The 21,117-nt window shown below is 43.1% G+C and overlaps 1 protein-coding gene across 2 annotated transcripts; it reads left to right on the plus strand.

Moving 5' to 3' along the window:
- The first annotated feature begins 18 nt into the window (after positions 1 to 18).
- LOC119180939 (small glutamine-rich tetratricopeptide repeat-containing protein beta) lies at positions 19 to 20,629 on the plus strand. Of its 2 annotated transcripts, XM_037432084.2 has the most exons (11): positions 20 to 156; positions 3,025 to 3,176; positions 4,425 to 4,543; positions 10,920 to 10,995; positions 12,747 to 12,846; positions 13,959 to 14,063; positions 15,057 to 15,189; positions 15,329 to 15,433; positions 17,820 to 17,857; positions 18,375 to 18,443; positions 20,275 to 20,629. In XM_037432084.2, exons 2-11 carry the CDS (start codon positions 3,077 to 3,079, stop codon positions 20,402 to 20,404), a joined length of 975 nt encoding a protein of 324 aa, XP_037287981.2. In that variant the 5' UTR covers positions 20 to 156; positions 3,025 to 3,076; the 3' UTR covers positions 20,405 to 20,629. The 2 variants fall into 2 exon arrangements, with proteins under 2 accessions (XP_075731385.1, XP_037287981.2); XM_075875270.1 differs by lacking the exon at positions 15,329 to 15,433 and having other exon boundaries at positions 19 to 156.
- Positions 20,630 to 21,117: the final 488 nt, after the last annotated feature.

Here is a 21,117-nt window from a genome sequence, read left to right on the forward strand (position 1 = left end):
TACCGATAGAAGGCAAAATGAAAATTTTTAAGTTTCTTTGGTTATGCGACAGTGCTGCTAAGCTACTTGGCTCAAATTGCTAATGAAACAAACGTAAGGTCAAGCCTGGTCATTTAGAGTCCATAGTATTTTGTGCACCCGGCTTGACCGAGCAAGGTATGTTGGTGCATTTTGTAACATCGTTACAAACTTCCGTGAGTGTCTCTGCAGTGGAGAATTAATCGTCAGTCTTTACATTTGTGTACTTACTGACCGTTCTGGTAAAGTGTGCCGACGGCGCTTCATTAGGAAGCGACACCAAATTAAAAACTCTCCGCTGTCGGGGTAGCGACTTCACATGCTGCGGTCATTCCATTTTTTTTTTTTGGTTATTATTTTCGATATTGGGTGTTATGATGTGCGCTCGCAGAGCTCCTAGCATCGTCGTTTTGCGGTAGTTGTGGAACCCGCGTCGAAACCTTTAAACGCTTGCATTACTTTTAAAGACGACGCTGCTCTATAGAACGATCCGTGTTTACGTTCGTTTAGAAACGCTGGAACCCGGAATTGCAGGTGCCCCATCGCAAAACTTTCAGCTAGTTTTGTTAAATTTGTGACGTCTATCAGACAAAATGCCGCTATTGAGCGCGTTCTTCGTACGTTTCTACGTTTAAAACTGCGGTTTCCAAACTTCAACGTGCTTAGCCGAGTGGTTTTAACACGTGTCCTTAAGTGGTTGGTAGTTGAGCGAATAAGCGAAAGAAAAATCCGCTCGAAGCGAATGGCACCTGCTTTCATTAGCGATGGTTCAACACATAGCAGTGACGAAATCGGTTTCGCCGTCCAACGCAGGTGGTCAGTGCAGCATATGGGTGCTGTGTGGTGAAACTGCGCATCTTTACTGTGTAAGTTTGTGGCCCTATTCGCTGATGTAATTTTGCGCCGGTTTTCCGCTTTCACGAGCACCGAGCCGCAATTTGACTTGCGATGGCTCGTGATCCTTGAGCGAATTTCGAACGTAATCTTTATTATTATAGGAACAACGAAGAGCTTGTTAGCACATTACGATTGTAGGGTCGCGAGTGTATCACTTCTGTTTACGGCGGAAACGCCTGCTATAATTGACAGAAAGACCACACACGACTAGTGGCGACGCCACGTTGAGATTTCTGCGTTCAGTGTAGCTGTCGCTGCTGGCTGTCAGTGGAAGGTTTTAGTTCATTTGAAAAATGGAAACATTTTGTTTGTAGGCGTGTACCGTGGAAAATTAAGAAGAAAAAAAAACTTCCCCGTTCAAGGAAATATTACGAAATCTCTGATGGTGCGCAGTGACGTCATCGCTTCACTTAGTGCGTGAGGGAAATTGAGAAAGGGAAGTTTTGCTTTGAGAATGCAGTGAAGTGAATTTTCATTATGAATAGATTGCACGTCACGTCATAGCCGCAGGTTCATATTGTACTGGTTCACCAGGGCGGTCTTGATGACGTAAAGGCGCCATAATTACATTGGGGTCTACTTCAATATGACACTGACACAGTCAGAATTTCATTGGGCTCTGTGTGTTGATAACGAGAGAACCTGCCACTGATGTAATGATGGCATTAACCCGCGACGTCTCAAACCTCGCGCCTGCCATGTGGTGCATCAGCGTGGTGGTTTCAGTCACGTTAGTGCAAGACATCTATTAATAAAAAGTTCGAAGCTAGCATATTTTGAGGTATCACGTGGATGCAGGATTTGTGTGTGCAAAGAACACTATGGAGTTACGACTGATCAGTGCACACGCACACCGGCCCCTTGTGCTGAAAATATTCTTTCAGTGTGTGGTCCTTCATTGATCAGCTTGCCATGAAATATTCGGAGGCCATTTGTTGCTAATATGTATGTCTAACCTGGAGACTCACAAAGAGGGTTCAACTTAAATTGAGGACGACGCAGCGAGCAATGGAAAGAAAAATGGTAGGTGTAACCTTAAGAGACAAGAAGAGAGCAGAGTGGATTAGGGGACAAACGGGAGTTAAGGATATCATAGCTGCAATAAAGAAGAGGAAATGGACATGGGCCGGGCATGTAGCACGTAGACAGGATAACCGCTGGTCATTAAGGGTCACCAACTGGATTCCCAGAGAAGGGAAGCGGGGTAGGGGGAGACAGAAGGTTAGGTGGGCAAATGAGATTAAGAAGTTTGCGGGTATAAATTGGCAACAGCAACCACAGGACCGGGTTAACTGGCGGAACATGGGAGAGGCCTTTGTCCTGCAGTGGACGTAGACAGGCTGATGATGATGATGATGATGTATGTCTGTTTGACTTTTGGGCTGCGCCAACTGCCACTGAACTAATGGTAGTGTGTTCAAATACAGCAGCAATGGTGGCATTTAAGTGGTGGTAAAATGTAAAACACTCTCATGTACTCAAATTTCGGTGCAATTGAAGAACCTCAGGTGGTCAAGGTCATTCCGGAGTTACCTCTAAGGCAGGCTTCATTATAGTGTAGTAATTTCTTAAACATAAAGTTTCGAAATTAGATTTTATCTTATTTTCTTGGCCAAGTTAATCGTGGAGAACTCTGCTTGATAATGTGTACAAGAAGGAACGCTCAAGGACGAGCACTGGCCAGCGAATGCATTTATTGTGCGTGTATGATTATGTGGCTGGTGAAAGAGAGGATGGCAGATGGAGGAAAATTTTCGCTGTTGCACACGGGTGAGGCTATAAAATAAAGTGTGGCTCAGCATGGTTATGGGTGGAGAAAGCTGTACTTTTTGTCAACTAGGATAAGTGATGAAGCACTAAAACACGCTAACACATGCTTGCACGTCATTTTGAGGATATCGAAAATATCTTGAGCAGGATTATCCCCGTAGCTGTAAAAATCTTGTGTTCATTTTTAAGCCGCACTGTTCATCATCATGACGGATGTATACCACATTGAATGTAAAGTCGGCAAGTTTGTGAATGCGGACAACGGCCACTGTGTGCCCTTGCTTCTTTATGTGTATCTTTTTCTAATTGCCTGCATTTCCTCTCTGTATCCTGCTAAAGATTGGTGAACGACTGGTGACCAGGACAAAAGCAATTTTCACAGCCGTCGGGAATGTCGCACGTCAAGAGGCTCGTGCTTTCCATAGTCCAGTTCCTGCGTCAGCAACTCCAGACCGCTGACTTGACCATCGACGCCAAGGAGAGCTTGGAAGGTTTGTTGTTCATTTGAAATGTCTGCATGAATACAGTCGCCTTAAAAGGGACGCCGAAGAGGACTATTAAGTCAGTTGCGTTATACTCTGATACAACATAACAAAAGCAAAAAAAAGGGGGGAAAAAAGCAGTTCCGCCCACAGAACTGCATTGCTGCAGTTTTCGTTTCAACCTTTTCTTGGCTAACGTGAATACCATGGATATTAAGAATTGAAGGCTCATCGTTACTATCTGCAAAGTTATGTTTAGTTGAGCAGGGATTTCAGAATACCCCACAAAAGCTGTCACAACATTAGTTTTTTACTTAAAACTAGCGTCACAAATGTGTAAATTAGCTATATAAAATGCCAAAAAAGTTTGACCTTTCAAAAATGACTGAGCGCTATGGGACGGAGCACTTAAGCAAATTCTCTGTGGGAGATACAGTGATTGTTGTGGGCGAAGAGGACATTGTTTCTTAAATTGCACTAAAATTTGTGATGTCACATTGATGTTCAAGGGCTGGGGTCATTGTATAAAATTGGAAATCGAATATTCTACATTCTGTGAGCCATGTCACAGGCTTCTTGTTTGTTGAAGGGTTATGGTACTTTGAAAAGTGTGCATTGCATCAATGTATTGGCTCCAGAGTTACAACACGATAGTGTGCGCTCCCTTGTTGCACGATACGGAACTCAAAAGATGGCACCAGGCCACTGCGTGAGCCAAGCCGGCCGGAGGCCGGAGCTGTTATGTGACACCAAAGTGAACCCCTGTGGCGAGCGCGAGTATGCGACTGTGCGCGGGTTCTGAGTCAAGGCAGAAGAGGAACTGCTTTGCAACTGGAGAGGCACCGTATTCTTGTCTCTCCAGCAATTTTCTTTACTTTACCCTAAATAAACGTAGTTTTCTCGAACTAACCGTTGTTTCTTTGTCAGTCTTCTCCCTCCCGTCTCCCGAATCATCATCGTTTTTGCATCTAACAATAGTCAAGGCATCGAAGTTTGCCCTACCTTTGCTCTTTTACCGTTCAAAGTAATATATTGAATTTAAATCGGTTATACAGATAAAATATTTTTTAAACCTACTTTTGTGTCACTGTGAGTGACTGTGATAGTGCCCCTGACAGTGAAACTAATATTTTCAAAATATTTCGTTGGTCTTTACTTGTCTTTTTTCAAGCAGTTTGTCAGTTAGCAATGCTGCAGCAAAAAAAAAAAAGTGTGGCATATGAAGTTTCTGTTCTCGTTTGTGCTTCAACTGTGCAGTTGCTGTACAGTGTCTGGAGACTGCCTACGGAGTCAGCCCCGAGGACCTTTCAAATGAGAGCCTGGTAGTGTCGCGGCCGTTGCTAGAAATCTTCCGGGACGCGCTTCCTCGAGAACATGTAAGAGTTTTTCATCTCTGCTTTGCTTTCTCTTTCCCTATAACTTCAGTAGCATTGCCCGCTATATAAAACAGAATTAGTGTGCCCTAAGGGTTAAAAAAAAAAAAAGACACTGAGAGATGGTACTCATGTGGCGCCTATTTGTGTTCATCTTCAAAGGAATCCTGAAACTAAAACTATTTTTGCAGCAAGGCTTTGTCTAACTTGTGCCATAATCACAGTAGTAGTAGTAGTTTTAGTAGCAGTAATATTAGTGCAGTCGAAGCCTGCTACAACGAACGCCGCTTCAACGATATTTCCGCTACAACAAAAAATTCACGGTTCCTTGTCAGCAGTTAAGGAGTCAAAGCATAAATATTGTCGCCACAACGAACACTTTTTCTTCTGCTGTCCTGCTTTAAAAAAATTTCACGATGCAATGCAAGCTCAGATAATTATTGCTATACAGTACACACAATTTTTATCATTTTGATGCATTTTTAGAACCTGAAAATACGTCGACGAAGTCTAAAAAATGCGCTGGCACCTCCATAAACTGCTGCTGTTCAGCAAGCATGGGTGCCGCCATTGCTCGATAGCGATGGCAATGAAACTGCCCTGTTTTTGCAACTGGCTTGCTTTTTAGCCGCAGACGATACGAAGCTGAAGCTCAGTCGCTCAGTTCATGGTTTCTTTTCACGCAGCTGTGCGGAACGATGCCTTTTTCGATGCCAATGCATATCATTTCGTTCGTGCTTGAACATTGTGGTAACTAATCGGAGCAGTTATTCGTCCTCATTAACAAGTTCAGCTAACCACGTGTGGTGGATGATAAGAATGGCATAGAATAAGGCAAAAGTCACCGCTCTACGATACCCTGCTTCCATCGCAGCATTGTCGGATACACTTTGACGGCGGACAGCTGCTAGTGTTAATGTGTTAATGCAGCTGTTTGGTTCGCTCACGAAAGCGGTTGTAGGCGTTATTTCAGCGTGCTTTTCAGCATGGCCTCGCTATGCATGGGTGAGAATCGCGTCGCGAAGCTGCTGGCAAAGAATAGGAGGCAGCGGACATTTTTTGAATTATGAGAATAAACGCTCCTTTGTTTCGCGAGCTCAGATCAGCTATATTTTTTCGATTTCACTGCAACAAAATTTTCACTTCAACAAAATTTTTTCCGCACCCCTTCAGTTTCATTGTAGTGCGGTTTGACTGTAGTAGCAGTAGCACTAGTAGCAACAATAGTACTAGTGGTAGCAGCAGCACTAGTTGCAGTAATAGAAGCAGCAGTAGTAGTAGTAGGCATTGCGCAGATCGCATGACAGTATCGAACCCACTACTCAATTTACTGCACCATTCTCCATCACTTCATTGCAGTGAAGATTTCTTAAGTCTACCCTGTCATCGTTGTAGTACTAAGAGTAAATAGAAAAAAAAAACAATAAAAGTTTGATATCTCTGTCATATGAATCGGTATGATACGAAACTAATCCTTGTCTGTACAGAAGTAGTTGAATATTTATGGTACATTAAAATAACAGAGCTTGCACAAAGTCTGTCAGTGCTTGGCAGCTGTAGCACCATTAATGTGTATGCGGCCACAGTGACGCTTGGTGGACGACTAACATCCCTTATCAGTGATTAAAAAAAATTTTTGTGGTAACTGTAGTAGTTAACGATGAGAGCTTAATCGGAGAAAGCGGTGTGACAGCCAGAAGAGCGCCGCTGACTGGACTTGAAAATTGGGCTGAGGTCGCCTTCCGCGATATGTTAAGCACGATGGCAGGACTAGAGCGAAACACAATGCGCGTCGGGGGAACACAAAGCGCAGGTGGGGAACGTGGTGTTATGGTGGTGTTGTTACTGTCGGGCATTGCAAGCACGTGTCCCAAAGGTATCTTTAATATGGATCAATGCTTTTGGGGGGGGGGGGGGGGGACCGGAAGCAAGGCTCGGGCTAAGGTCACCACCTCGTGGTCTTAAGGCAATGACTAAATAGCACTTCTCCCATTGAAAACACGGTTAATGAAAGGGATCCGTAGCAATTATGTGGTGCAGGAGCTAATTGCGGAGGGCACAGTCATTATACATTACTTCACTTTATCGCTCCCAGAGGGCAACACCACTCGGTCGACCAAGAGCCTTGTGAAAAGAAAGTGTGAGATATAAAAGGGGCATTTGTAACCCCTCCAAAATGCATGATCATGGCAAGGTGGGTAGCGTCCCTGACATCTGTTTTACGAACCAATGGCTCATGGGTTCGACTCCCATTGATGGAGCTTTTTTTCTTTGTCATTTGATCATGCTAATTTTTTCTACGCAATTTCCGTCGTGAAAATATGTCAGTGAATTTTTGATGAACCTTGGCATGAAACACTTGTGTGCTAACAAGCTAAATAAATTTTCTTAGTGAGTCAGTGTTTGAAACTGGGTCCTCATGGTTATACACTGCGTGCAGGACCTATAAGGGGTGCCTTAAAACGCGCGCGCAGCGCCACTTGTGGTGTTGCAGGCGCGCAACGTTGAGAGTCGTAGCAGACAGCAGCATCTAATTGATTTGATAGCTATGGTGGCACAAGCGCCCGCGGCCGGCGTGCTAGTGCGTGCTTCGAGCAGAATTTAAAGATATCGCAGAGGGATAATCTTCCGCGATGCCACCATGAATAAATGGAAAAACCTGCACGAAAGCGGCCACGTTTTCCACTTTTGTGAGCGCTTTGCTCCCGTCGCCAGGAATGACGGCTAAACGTGTGTGTCAGGTGTGCATAATGCATGAGGCTTGCTGCATAACTATGGCGGCAAGCTGTCATTCTTTTGAACTTAGAATATTATTGGCGCTATGCCCATCACCCGCGTACTTGCAAAATACTCGGAGCGTTTAGAAATATCGAAGGCTCCACGGCCACTGACCGTGGAAAATGGCGTGCTCGTTTGTTGCAGCGTCGTGCCACGGCGATTTTCAATCACAAAGTTTCGTGAAGTGCTTTGCTTTAAATTGTCGCGGCATCCTCTTCGCTCATCATGATGATAGTTTTACCTCTCCGCTCGCGCTGCCCATGCTAAGCTTAAGGCACGGGCGAAAAAGAGAGTGCGAGAAGATTTAGTCTAGAGAGGACAGTGCATGCTTTGTGCCGCCTTTCGCTTCCCTTGTTTAACGATGAAAGAAAAAGGCTTTTGAATGAACCGAATCCGAAGGTTGGGATTCAATTGATCACTTCCAGCGGTTATTTCTTTTGGAGCTACAGCACTTGGTTTTAGACATAGGAGCGTTTGCGATGCCATATGTGGTTTGCTACGTAAAACGAAACGAATTGAATTGTAAGGTTATGTTAGTGAAACTTATTCTTCATTGGCATTACGCTTTTTTTGTGAATCAAGCTAATTAGTTATTTAGAAAATGATTTATTGCTAGAGATTTTTAGATTTACGAACAAAATTATTTATATAACAAGGCCCCGCCCATTTCATGGCCGATCCTTCATGGTGCCTTGCGCCAGTTTAATAAGGACCAACCATTCAACTGGCGTCCTGGCTTGATCCTATTGAGTGCGCATACGCTGTTGGGTGGCTACTTGTTTTTACGGTAAAATGCTATGTAACTCAGTTTGCCCCTTCACTGAGGGACCCATCAACTCGGGAAAGCACTAATTGACATCGTATTGCATTCCTCAAAACTGTGAGCGGTATACGGCGAGGTAGTAATTATTAAGGTCCATTAAAACGTTGCATCAGCCTTGATCTGTAGTAAAATTTCTTGCAAGCATTTCTTTTCTCGCCAGCTCTATGACAGTACAAACATTACGCAAGATCATCACACCTGCGAATTCAAGCACGCATCGGCGGAACGCGAGACGGCAGAGGGAACGGGCACTAAACACTTTTTGTGTTCCACAGCCGTGATCCACTTAATGTGCTGCCCAATAAAGCAAGGACAAGTCGAGAAACTCTGAAACTTTCTTCCCGCAGGACACAATGTGTACCTGTTGGTACAATTGACTGCGCAGCAGTTCATGATTCAGATAAACTACGTGCTAGCGAACGTTGGGGGAGTGTTTCGTTCTGCTCGGGCTCTCAACGTTTGTCTTTTCTGACACGTGGTGGCGCGCCAGTCTCAGTGCATGGAGTCTATAGAGGTAGCATTGTAAACACTGGGTTGTACACCCGCACTTCCAGAATCGGGTGTAAGCACAGGCATTTCAATTCTAGTGGCAGATTTACACTACCACCCGATCTTGCTAGCCAATTGCACAAACGTAATCAGTTACAACTTGGCTGTCTAATGGTTTTTGCGGCATCAAAATGGCTGAAATTTAGTTTTCTTTTTTTTAAGCTATGCGTACGATTGGGCAACAACTAGCACAAGTCGTTCCCACTTTAACACAAGTTGTTGTGTCAAGGGAGCTGGGGGCGTTTGAAGATTGGGGGGGGGGGGGGGTACTATCACCTGCTGTAAAGTGATTTGTGCCTCGTGGCGCACACGTGTCCCGTGGATAAGCCACTAAGCGGTAGGTGGTGCAATGTTCGCACGCGATCGTCACCACCACCATCATCATCATTATAGTTAGCGCGGTAGCACCAGCAATGACGCCTGGCGGCAAGTTTAGGTGTGTGGGGAGAACAGATTGGCGACTCTCTTGCATGTAGCAGCTGGGGAAAACATAGGTAAGTCTCCTGCGATGAGTCCATAGGGGGACGGCACAGCGAATCGCCTGCCATGGGCCCTCGGGGTGAGTCTAGCGTTAGTGGCGCCACTTTTGCGCTACCTTTTGTTTGTCCTCATGTTTGATTGAGTGTATTCGAATATTGTGTAAGGATCTTATAGCGTGTTGGGTGATGTATTTTATTCAGCTAACGATATCTTCGATCTAAAAGTAGTTAAAATAGATGTGTGCTGTTTGGTTTGAGTCCAACCGCGTCTGCTGTGTCCATTCACTCCGAGAACATGTTGCCAAATTTCCAGACCCCACAAGGTTAGCCGCTTTCTAACCCAAGCTGAGTGGTATCAGGGCTTAGTTGCACTTTATGTGATCCTTTGCAAGTGTTCACTAGGTTGCGAACTCCACGCTTCATGTTTGGTTGATCTGTGCACCACAAGTTGCCGCTGCAAGTTCATTCACCAGGCAGATCTCTCCTCCTTTACAAATGAAAATCCAACCATAATATACGCTGGGGTGACGTTCCAATACAGTGGAGTGTCTAAAAAAGTCGGTTTCAGCACAATGCTGAAGCAATCAATGAATGCGATAGCAACACATCGGATTGTTATATGAAGTAAGGCTAGGATATTTAGAAGCCATACGAATTGTAGTAGTGAAGACGGTCGAGTGTGCGTTGAGCTGCAGCGTTTCTCACACACGCAGCAGCACGTTCTTCCGGTGTCTGGGCACGTATGCGAGCCCGCCTTGCTTGAGGGCGACTAGCATTCCATTGGAGATTCCGCGCAGGTGCTCGTTTAACACCCGATGGCATCACAAAGGCCAAAATACATAGAGCGTTCTCGCTGGAGTTTGTCCGGCGTTTCCTTCCTTGGTGCCAGTCGACGTCGATGATCCCGATGGAGGTAGCGAAAAGTGCAGTTTCAATTCACTTTACCAAAACGTTCATCTCAGATTGTCCCAGACATTGCAGTGTGGGCGTCAACACGGGAAGCATATGGATTGTGGGGGAAGCTTGCTTGTTCCTTGGTATATGGCTTCCACCCACCACGGGGGATCGGCCATAGAACCGGCGGTTAATATAAAGAAAATTTGTAATTTTGAAAAGGGATTAGGTAGAAATCAATTGCCACATGAACAAAAAATTTTGAATAATCAACGAGTGGCTACATGTTCATTGGCCTTAAGCCAGTGGTAAATGGTGTATATATATATATATAGCTCGTCGTTAGTGAGATGGACAGCGTGAGCAGCGTGGCCAAGTTAACGCGGCATGCAAATGAGCGAGGGGTCGCTGGTTTGAATCCCCAGTAGAGTGCCTTAGAATTCGTTCTTGTTTATTTTTTGTGTGTCTTTTATATATGTACTTACAGATATGTATCCAGGACATGACGACGATGGCAAAAGTCAGCTGAGTGTGTCCATATAATTGCTATCGCAATAAAACAGCCGGCTGAAAGCTGTAGGCATGATGCAAACTCATGCAGCTTTACTAATGATCATGCTGCAACTTGCACATGTCTAAAGCCTTGTTATAAATTATGCACATTTTAGAGAGTGCTAAAGTCAGTTTGTTATTGATCTTAAGGACCTACACTACCAGCTTGATGAGCTTGGTAACCTACGGAAACATTTAAAGGTCGTCCTGATGAGCCCATTCTAGGGAGGCTGTGAAATGCTTTTAGTGGCTTGAGGTTACACATTTAAAGGAATGCTTAGCTGCTCTTTCAACTCGCTCCCAGGTACAGACTAGTTATGAAGATGTACCTGAGCCAACCGAAGCACAGAAAGCTGAAGCTGAGAAGTACAAGCAGGAAGGTAAGTTTTTGAAAAAAGTGTCAGTTACGTTAGTGCACTCACTTAGTTCCATAATTTACATTTCGTAATTGGATATGAAGTCTGTGTACAGTTCACATTCATTAATTTGTCTTTGGCTAGACCTGTAGAATTAGAATTTTAATTAGCAGAAGTTTCTGATGGCTTGATTTATGCAGTAGACAAAAATATGCTGGATCTATGCTGAAATTGCAGCACAGCTACAGTTAAAGCTAAAAGAGCGGCATTTCTAGAGCCTGCTGTAAACTCTATTGGGGCTACTAATACGAGTACACTTCCAAGGTACTCACTACGCCATAAATCATAACTTTTGTCAAATTGGGAAGTGCCCACTATGCCGTTATTTGTCAGAAATTGAAGACACACCCAATATTTTGAGAAAGAAAATTTTGACTCTAATTCTGACAATGTGGAAGAGACAACACCAACCTATTTCATTTTCATGAAATGAAACTTTATACTCAATGTCCATCGTTATCACTCTTAGCTTATGGCTATGAAAAACCATGCTATATCATTCTTTGTAAGATCAGTAGTGCATTCTACGTCTCGCACTTATGAAACCTAGGAACATTTGTTATGGGATGGTGGCACACATCAAAGTATTGTGTCCTTCCTGTAATTTGTGCAGTACTGGAACGTCACGAATATGTGACAGGCCTTGACAGGTAAAATAGCATTGTTACACTTGCCTTCATTATGAATGTTTTGTATTACCACTTTGCGATGCTCATGACTGTTATAGTGGCTGGACTGTCTGGTTACGGTAGTTTGTTAACCTACGTGGTTTTCTTATTGTATAGGATTGACACAGCCCAAGCCATTCTCACGATAAATTTCCTCTGGAAAAAAAAAGTGTTGCAATTGGTAAAATGCTGAGACAATTCACTGGGAGGTACCAATCCCACTGATAAATTTAGCTGGGGCCAGCCGAAAACCTAAAATCCACCTTGTTCGGCACATTGACGGCCAAGATAGTTGGACCACTGCGGTTACCAGCAGGGCATAATTGTTTCTCGCCACGAGCTCTTCCAAATGGTGTTCTGCCTTTTTATTTTCCCATTTTGTTTTCATTTGTCCACGGTGTAGTACAGTGACGCAAGTTTCAGTTCTGTTTCAGTTTATTTTTATTCATTACTGTATACATTAGACCAGTGGTTCTCAGCCATGAATTTGTCCGGGACCCCTTGTGGACTGCTGGAAGTGATGGGAGACCCCTTGCTGCGGAGGGAAGGGAGGGAGGGGCGGGATACGTTGGTAAATAACACAACTGGGTCGTGAAACAGGTGCCTTTTATCGCTACCAATAAATAACACAACTGGATCGTGAAACAGGTGCCTTTTATTGCTGTCAAAAACATCAAACAAACGTGCCACATCACTTCATTTCGGACAGTTCAGCCACGCTTAAAGAAAAATGCGTGTGAGAGTTTCGCGGATCATAGAAATGGCTTCGCAGACCCCCATTTGAGAACCACTGCAGTTGACTATCAATAAACGAAAATTTGAGAACTGCTACTTACATGAAGCAATCGTCTCTAGTATGACTGCTTAGGTACTTGAACTCTGCACTGATGTTCATCTGAGTAAATGACAGTTCTGTTGAGTGGAACTAGTTTTCCTGGTCTCTTCGTGTTCTACGTAACGAGAGTCCAATTCGTCACAGTAAATTGTTTACAGACACACAAGTGTCCCAAAGTGTTGAAGAAGTCTCAACTGCTCTCTTTGTTTCAGGCAACCACATGATGAAGCTTGAAATGTACACAGCCGCTCTGGAGTGCTATACGAAGGCCATTAGCCTGGATGGACGCAATGCTGTCTACTACTGCAACAGGTGCGAATCCTTCTGATAATGTATAGTTAAGCCTCTTTATAAGAGGCATGCTCCGAGCAGCAATTTTAGTCTTTTACATGAGATGTCTCTTATAAGCAAGGTAGCTCATATGCATTTTCAAATCAGCCCATACTTTACTCTAGCCACTCTGGTGTCTTTTATACAATTTTTTCTATTAAATCAGTGTCTCTTATAGAGGGGTTCGACTGTATTTGTTCTTGTTTTGTCTCGAAACCATGATGGGATGCCATGTGGGGGAAGGCTCCAGAAATTGCGATCACTCATAGTTCTGCAATGTGCACCTAGATCTAAGAAATACGCTTGTGTGAATAGTGAATTTTAGGTTTGAGGCGAATTTGAAGCGAATAGTAATTTTGGTCAATTAATTACACATTGTGTACTATAAATAAAAATGGGCATATTTCCTGCACAATACTTGAAAAAAAAAATTAAAACAAGGCCTGTGCAAATGCCTTTTTTTTTTTTAGATGCGAAGCAGCTCTTTGGTTAGTCTGTGTAAAGCTGTCCCTCTGTAAGAACGCGCTGCAGGTGTTGGCACCGTGCCAAGTAGGTAATGCCGCTGGGCGTTGACGTCACTCTCTCCCTCGCCTGCCGCGGCGCCCGCAGCTGCCGCCTCGTTCGTGTGCCCGCAACACCTGCCGGGACTGCCGCTTGCTACACAGTCGACTCGTCGATTCATATGCATTATTATTATTATTTGTTTGTATACACGGGGATGCAAAGGAAAGAGCCATAGAGCAAGCTGGCAACTGCTACCTGGAGGGGCACTGATTGTGTTATACTGATTCCTGGAAGAGAGAGATCAACCACATTTTTTGAAAATGTGTATGATAGTGCAAGCAAGCGATGGAGGTCGGTTGGGTGTGGTGGCCCCATCTTGGTTTGGGGAGACGCGCGGTGCATGGCGAAGTGCACATGCGGCTCTTGCGTGTAATCTATTGGTTCGAGATTCCCAATAATGTTTCGTAGGGTCTGCAAACTATTTTTGTGTGTGCACGAATCGACAGGGGGCGTGATTGTCACGCGGATGTGTTGCATTTTTGTTTCATGAATGGCACCAATGCAAGTTTGTTTATCTACTACTTTCACAGAGCCGCAGCCCACAGCAAGCTCGATAACCACCTGGATGCCATCGAGGACTGCCAGAGGGCGTTGGAGATTGACCCCAAGTACGGCAAGGCATACGGCCGAATAGGGTAGGTGCCACTTGCTGCAGAGGCTACACACTGCTAGCAAGTCTTGTTAGATCTGTTTTGCACCTCTCCTATTGGTGTTCATTCTCGTAAACTATTGTCACTGTTCCAGTGCTTACGTTTTATGCTAGTTACAGTGAATAACTTTAGGCTGCTGTACGGCCACTTTCATATATTTATTGTCATTCACTATACCATTGTTATCACTACATCATTCACTAGTGCTTACGCAAACCAGTTGTTTAATAATGATATTGTAATAAAGATCAGTGCTATTCTGAAAGGCAGAGGGTACCGCTCTCAGGCAGAAAGACGACGACTTTCTTGGTTGGTGCATCGTGACGCTTGCACCTGCTCGGCTGTTGCTTCCCGACCTGCTGCAATGAACCATACGATTTATTGAGAGTGCTGCTCCAAGACACCTTATTTTAATATAAACAATTATAATAGGAATGGTAATGAGGCATTCAACGTGTTTAACAAACACTTGTTGCACTATTGCTTCTTGAAGATGCTATTGTGTGCTTCTTTTTTACTTAAATCTTCCAAGTTGATTGCGACTTACCCCTATTTATTTTACTGTTAAATCAATGGGCAATGCTTAGCACCTTAGCAGTGCTCTGCCTGTATTATCTATTTAATTAGCTGATTGTGGAATCTGACTTAATCAGTTGCTACGAAACTGCTGCCTGGTATACGAGTTCGCAGTTTGAGTGTATAAAGACACTCAAACCTCATTATAACGATCAAGGTTATTACGAAATATTTGTTATAACGAAATAAGCAATAAACAGTCGTGTGATATATACCGTGCCAGGAATAACCTTTGTAACGAATTTTTGGATACAGTATAACAAGCTTATTTTCTTGTAAAATGCATCTTTGTGTTAATGAGGTTTGAGTGTAGCATGTATTAGTTATAGAAAAGATCCTGGTGATAACAGGTGGCTGAATATAATTTGTACTGCTACACTGTTTGGTTTTTGTTTCTTGCAGTTTAGCATATGCTAGTCTGAACCAGCACCAAAGGGCAAAGGAATGCTACCAGAAGGCGGTAGAACTTGACCCTGAAAACCAGAGCTATATCAACAACCTTCGAGTTGCCGAGGAAAAACTCCGTGAGCTGTCGGTGAGTTTTTTACTGCAGCTGAGCGAAAAAAGCAGCTGTCTCTATTTTTTTGTGGCACCGAGGTCCTGCTTGGCTGACCCTTTCAAAAGTACCGTGCAAAAGCGTAAAGCCACCTAATGGCCTCCTGCGCGCTTTGCAGAGCCCTGGAAATGGCGATACACCCAGGCCCGCAGGTGGTGGTGTGGGCGGTGGCGGCGGTTTAGACTTTGGGACCTTACTGAATAACCCCACGCTCATGAACATGGTAAGCACCTTGGCTAAGACATGTTGAGGCTTAAGATGGAGATATGTTGGCGGCAACAGCGCTGTTTTGCTGGCAACTGCCTCAAAAGAGAACTGAAACATAAATTTGAAGGTGAGATAACTGGTGCAATAGCTTTGTGTGGACAGTCATGATCTATTATATATGTTCCAGGCTTATATAGCTTAAAACATATTTAGCACACACTTATGGTGCGTGTTGCACATATGCACACAAAATGCCCCACTTTGTGACCTTGCACCTATTTGGTTGTATTGTAAACAACCAACAACCACCTGCATCTCGAATTTGTGTAGGCTGCGATGGTCCATGTGCACTCTTTCTTCTAGCAGACCTTTTCAATGGGAAGATGGACTTTCACAGGAGCACATATGTGGATCACCTTGCCTTGGCAGTGCATATTTTGTGGAGAGGAATGGGGGGGGGGGGATCTGTTATGCATATTTACAATGTCTCGACGTGTGTTATCTCGGGTGCTAGCTCATTATGTCTTACTGTGCATCGTAATCTGAAGCTCCACATCCTATTGTATGCAATTCACCGCATGTTTCCCTGTTGAAAAAAGGTCAAGTGTACTGCTGCTCCAAGCAAGCAACCAGCTATTTGAATGTGTGTGCGAGACGTCAGAGCCACGTGGCCAAAAACATGACAGTGCCTTTTAAGGATGATGCTGTGGTGTACAGAAGGCATGGGCAGGTGCAGAGTATTTCTGTTTTCCATGGTAACTTCAAAATGCAGAAAAAAGTTAACTAGGAAAAATGTTGTGAGCTGTAATTAACTGACATGTTCTCGAATGTGGAGCACAATTTCGCATGAGAGCTTCGACAGCTATCCGATAATAAGTAACTAGGGTGGACACTTTTGATGGGTGAGTCAATTATTATCTATAAAAAATTCATCTTTTAGGAGTCTCTTGGGAACATCCAATTGTCGCATATTGTTGCCCTAGGTCCAGTCATAGTGCATCTTGCAAAGCGTTGCGATCTTGCATAGTATCTCCAACACTGACTGCACTAGTGGCAGTGCCCTGCTCAGGAGTGCTTCGGATGTACTTTGCTTCATTTCGCTTCACTTCACTTTATTTTCCTTAAAGACCTCGTAGGGAGGTATTACATAAGGGTGGGGTCAACACAATAGTGGCTACGTACATTTACAAGATAGTGGCTTCAATACATGTACAAGATTGTGGCAATAATGCGTTTATTGAGACATGATAAGTTTCATTTTTTTCGGAAAATGACGATAAGCAGACGGTTTCGACGATATTACGACACAACTCCCCATGAAAACGTGGACAACTTGCTTATGTTACCAGTAAGAGCAGTAAGCTCTCACTTGGCAATCGAGATAAGAGCCCCTCAAGTAAAGTATCTCTCAAATTGATTCTTGCTGGGAATTAATCACGATTTTCTTGTATTGGAAGAAAATATTCCCCAAGTTGTGCAACATACCAGTTGGAACTTCTTGAGGACCTGGTTGGTCCGCTTTAATAGCGTGCTGATAAATGCGTGAATCGGGAAACGCTACAACACACAAGAGGAGATGTGCATTGGCGTGCAGCGTACTGTTTCCCAGATTCTCGCATTTATCAAGAAGTCTCATTGTACACTGGACTCTTAATAACTCAATTTTAGGTAATTCAAACAAACCTTAAGTTTTTGGCTGGCCTGCTATGCTTTTAATCTGTTTTAAGCCATTTAATTCAAACAGATTATTGCACAAATTTGATTAATTTGAATTTTTTGCTTACCCATGCCTGGAAATATCTGCAGCCTTTATTGCTTCTAGCTGAACATTTGCATTTCTACTGCTAATAGTCTCAGCTAAAGGGAATCATCTCCCTCCTACAGCCTAACCAAGTGCCAGCGATTGCATGCTGAGGGAGGCAGCAGAAAAAAGAGAGAGAGAGAGAGAGGAGCTTGCCTGGTTTTTGTTTAAAGCTTTTTAATGTCATTTCCTCCTCAATACACTGTTGTCACGAAGGAAAGCGGCCTAACATAGAAAGTGGCTCTGAGGTGTGACGAGACACCAACTCATTTCATCTCTTATTTACACTCTCATGCACGCGTTTTATAATAAGCATTGTTCATGTTCATGTATAATAAGCATTGTTCGTAAGATTGCTCATGTCTAAAAACGTTACTGGAAATCACGCAGAGCTGTCTATGACGTTCCTGTGGCACTGGGAAACGGCGAAAGTCTTAACGCTAGTTAGTATGTTGTTGCGAGTCATATTTAGAACTTCCGACTATTCAAACGAAATCTGGAGGTCCCTTCAAGTTTGAGTTATCAGGAGTCTTACTGTGTCTTGTGTCTGGAACCTGGTAGGCAGCGAAGGAGGGAGCTAATCGATATATTTTTTTTCCAGGCTGCCACACTAATGCAGGACCCCAGCATGCAAAACATGTAAGTCTGCTGTCTCCTTAAAAACCTAATAATAATTATTGATGTTATCACAATTCGATTACACGGGACGCCGTCGTGGAGGGTTCTCTAAATTTAGGCCATCTAGTGAACAGTCCGATGCCGCACAGCGACATCGTACAGTAGACTCCCTTTAAACGAAACTCTCTTAAATGAAATTGCTGTTTAAATGGAACTGCCACTAATATGTTTGGTTTCTTACTTGAATATTGTACGCCTTTTTATCTCTCAGTAAACAAAACTCCACTTAAAGGAAACACGTTTTTCTCGTCCCTTCAGGTTTCGTTTAAAAGGAGTCTACTGTACTGTACACTGGCTTACCATTTCATTTTCTTTGAAATGCGACCGCCGGGGTCGCTATTCGAACTTTTGGGTCAGCAGCCGAGTGCCTAACTGCTGTAGCGCAAGTCTCGTTAAAACAGCAGAGGCGCCGCCATGAAAGTTTCCTCGCGCAAATCGGAGAAGTGTTTACATTTGGTGTTTTGTCTTTTCTCGGCAGCATGAGCGGACTCATGTCTGGTGGTCTGAGCCAAAACACTGGTGGAGGACTGGATGCGCTCCTTCAAGCGTAAGCATTTGCTATCACTGTATACATTCGCACATTCGAGGAGTGTCAAATACACTCAAACCTCGATATAACGAAATATCAGTTATAACGAAGTAAGTGAAAAATTGTCTTGCAGTAAGTAGTGTTAGAAATAACTCTCTATAATAAATATTTGGCTATAGCAAACTTATTTTCGTGTAAGATGCAACTTTGTTATAATGAGGTTTGAGTGTATTTCATGAATGACGCTAACTGCACAAGGTCTCGAAGCAGGCAGATGATAAGAGTGTTAGTTGAGCTTGTATACTGAAGCGTCATCATCACGGAAGTTGCATCTTAAACAAGAATAAGTTTGTTATAATGGAAAATTCCTTGTAAAGGTACATTCCCAACACTATATCTACTGCAAGACTATTCTTCATTATGACCAATATTTTGTTATATTGAGGTATGAGTGTTAGTCATGTTGTTCCTTGATATGTAAGTACAGTAGACTCTTTTTAAACTAAACCTGAAGGGACGAGGAAAATGTGTTTCCTAAGAGGAGTTTCGTTTACTGAGAGATAAAAAGGGGTACAATATCCAAGTTGGAAACCAAAATATTAGTGGCAGTTGTTCCATTTACACAGCAATTTCGTTCAAGAGAGTTTCGTTTAAAGGGAGTCTACTGTACTGTGTACAAGGTTACAAAAAATTCCAATACAGGATTGTCATCACTGAACAAATTTACGGCTGTTTGTGTGAATTACACGCATGCGCTCTCTATGGGACCTTACATAGTATTATATATTTAACCTGCCCCTCCAACCTATTTAATTGTATACCTTATGCCTGAAGTCTTGTTCTGAGATCTTTAAACCCCGTCTTCGAAGTGAGCTACTGCTGCATGATGGCTGACGTCGCCATTTAACGTTTAACCTTTTTTTTTTTCTAAATGTGAAGAGAACAATATATTTTTTTTAAGATGAAATGAAAGTCTTGAAAAAACAAAAAAAAAACCCATGTGCATTTGTTTATTATGCTATATTGATGACAATTGGACGGCAAATGCATTAGTGCGTGAAGATTCCAAATCTGCAAGCAGATTTCAAATCAATCATTTAGAAAAGAACTTATGGTGAAATACCACATTGTAATTGACCAATTTTGGGGGCACCAGTATGGTAATTTACGATTATAAAAGATGCTTTTCAGAACTGCAATGTTCCAAAACGTCCACCCCACAGGCTACAGCTGATTGAATGTCACAGTTTCATTGATCACTCATTGTTTTCAAAACTTAAAAGGTAAAATTAGCTTTGATTAATTAAAATACCCAATGAAATTAGTTGCATGAAGATTACAAACAAGAAAATGTTAGCCTTTAGTTCACTTGTTCCTGAAAAAGATAATACTACCAAGTCTGTCAAAAGCTGTTCATGGAAACTTAAAAAAAAAAAAAAACTTAGATAGGGCAGATGCACTTCCAAAAATAGCAAAGTCTAGGAAATTGTGTTTGAAGTTTTGGCAGCATTTGTAACCTTATCTGTTGAGCTTTTAAGAAAGGCTATTTTGCTAATGCATAATTTTTTTTTTTGCCAGAGATGCATACATAAAGGCTTCAAAATCGTAATTGATGATGAGCACTTTTTATGATTTCTTGCTAATTTGAGATGCTCATCCTCTCTTGATATGCTAAATTACTGGCTTGAGATACAATCCAGCAAGGTCTGGTCCTTCTAGAGCACTGGTACAAACATTACTGGTACAATCCCTCAGGCACTGAACCTAGTTTGGTTGTGCTGGCATTATTTTTTTTTTAATTTTCAATTTGTGACTGCTTCCTAAGACCTGCTGCTGTTGTTCAATGCAGAGGGCAGCAGCTAGCGTCTCAAATGCAGGCGGCGAATCCCGAGCTGGTGGAGCAGCTCCGGCGCCAGATGAACAACAACGCAGGTAACCGCGACCCCTCCGAGCCAGACGGCCCCGACAGGAACATGTGAGAACCTCCGAAGCGTAGCACTTCAGGGATCACTCGAAATCTTCTCTCGTTCCATGTCCTCGTAGCAAAAATCTACTCAAATGCATTAACAAAAAAGAAATGCGTAAGAACTTGACAACAAGCATGTGTAGCATGGTGTGGTGGAGTGTTGCAGATGGCTGAAGACCAGCAGGAAATAAAATTTCATCCAGCGTTGCCGCATCACTCTGGAGATGGTTTTTCTAAAGGCTGTTAGAAGTTTCTTTTACTCTCGGGGTTGTCACTGACAACGAAATCGGTGTTGTATAGACTCGGGAAGGGTTGTTCTCATTAACATCAACGATGGTCTAGCTCGGTGTCCGAGAGCGAGCAACTATGGGCCCATGCTTCAGTGTATTAAGATTCGCGTGGCTTAAACCTGGGTATCAGAAAATTGATAACCTTCCAAAGAAAGTTTGTTATAAACAGGTTTTTGTTATATGCAGTTTCAGCTCAAATATTTCAAAGATAAATTCACAAATTAAAGAAAAGGGAACTGAAGGTGGAGCTCACCCAAAACACTTGATTTAGTAATAAAAAACTGCATTGTTATTGTTATAGCAATTATACAGACGCACTCGATGGGTTTTTGCCGTTGCCGCTGTGTTCTGTATCCGTAAGTCGTTTTTGTGTTGAGAAAATATGAACAGGCACACACTATCTTTGTCCACTTCATGTTCTGATTTGCTCGATGTG

The sequence above is a fragment of the Rhipicephalus microplus genome, chromosome 10 (genome assembly GCF_043290135.1).
Source record: "Rhipicephalus microplus isolate Deutch F79 chromosome 10, USDA_Rmic, whole genome shotgun sequence".
Lineage (NCBI taxonomy): Eukaryota > Metazoa > Arthropoda > Arachnida > Ixodida > Ixodidae > Rhipicephalus > Rhipicephalus microplus.

What these genes read in the sequence shown, in the direction of transcription:
- LOC119180939 (XM_037432084.2), top strand. Translation starts at nt 3,077, where the DNA reads ATGTCGCACGTCAAGAGGCTCGTGCTTTCCATAGTCCAGTTCCTGCGT. An exon ending in TGAGAAGTACAAGCAGGAAG is followed by an intron (nt 10,996 to 12,746) that starts GTAAGTTTTTGA and finishes TCTTTGTTTCAG; the next exon opens with GCAACCACATGATGAAGCTT. An exon ending in GACCCCAGCATGCAAAACAT is followed by an intron (nt 17,858 to 18,374) that starts GTAAGTCTGCTG and finishes TTTTCTCGGCAG; the next exon opens with CATGAGCGGACTCATGTCTG.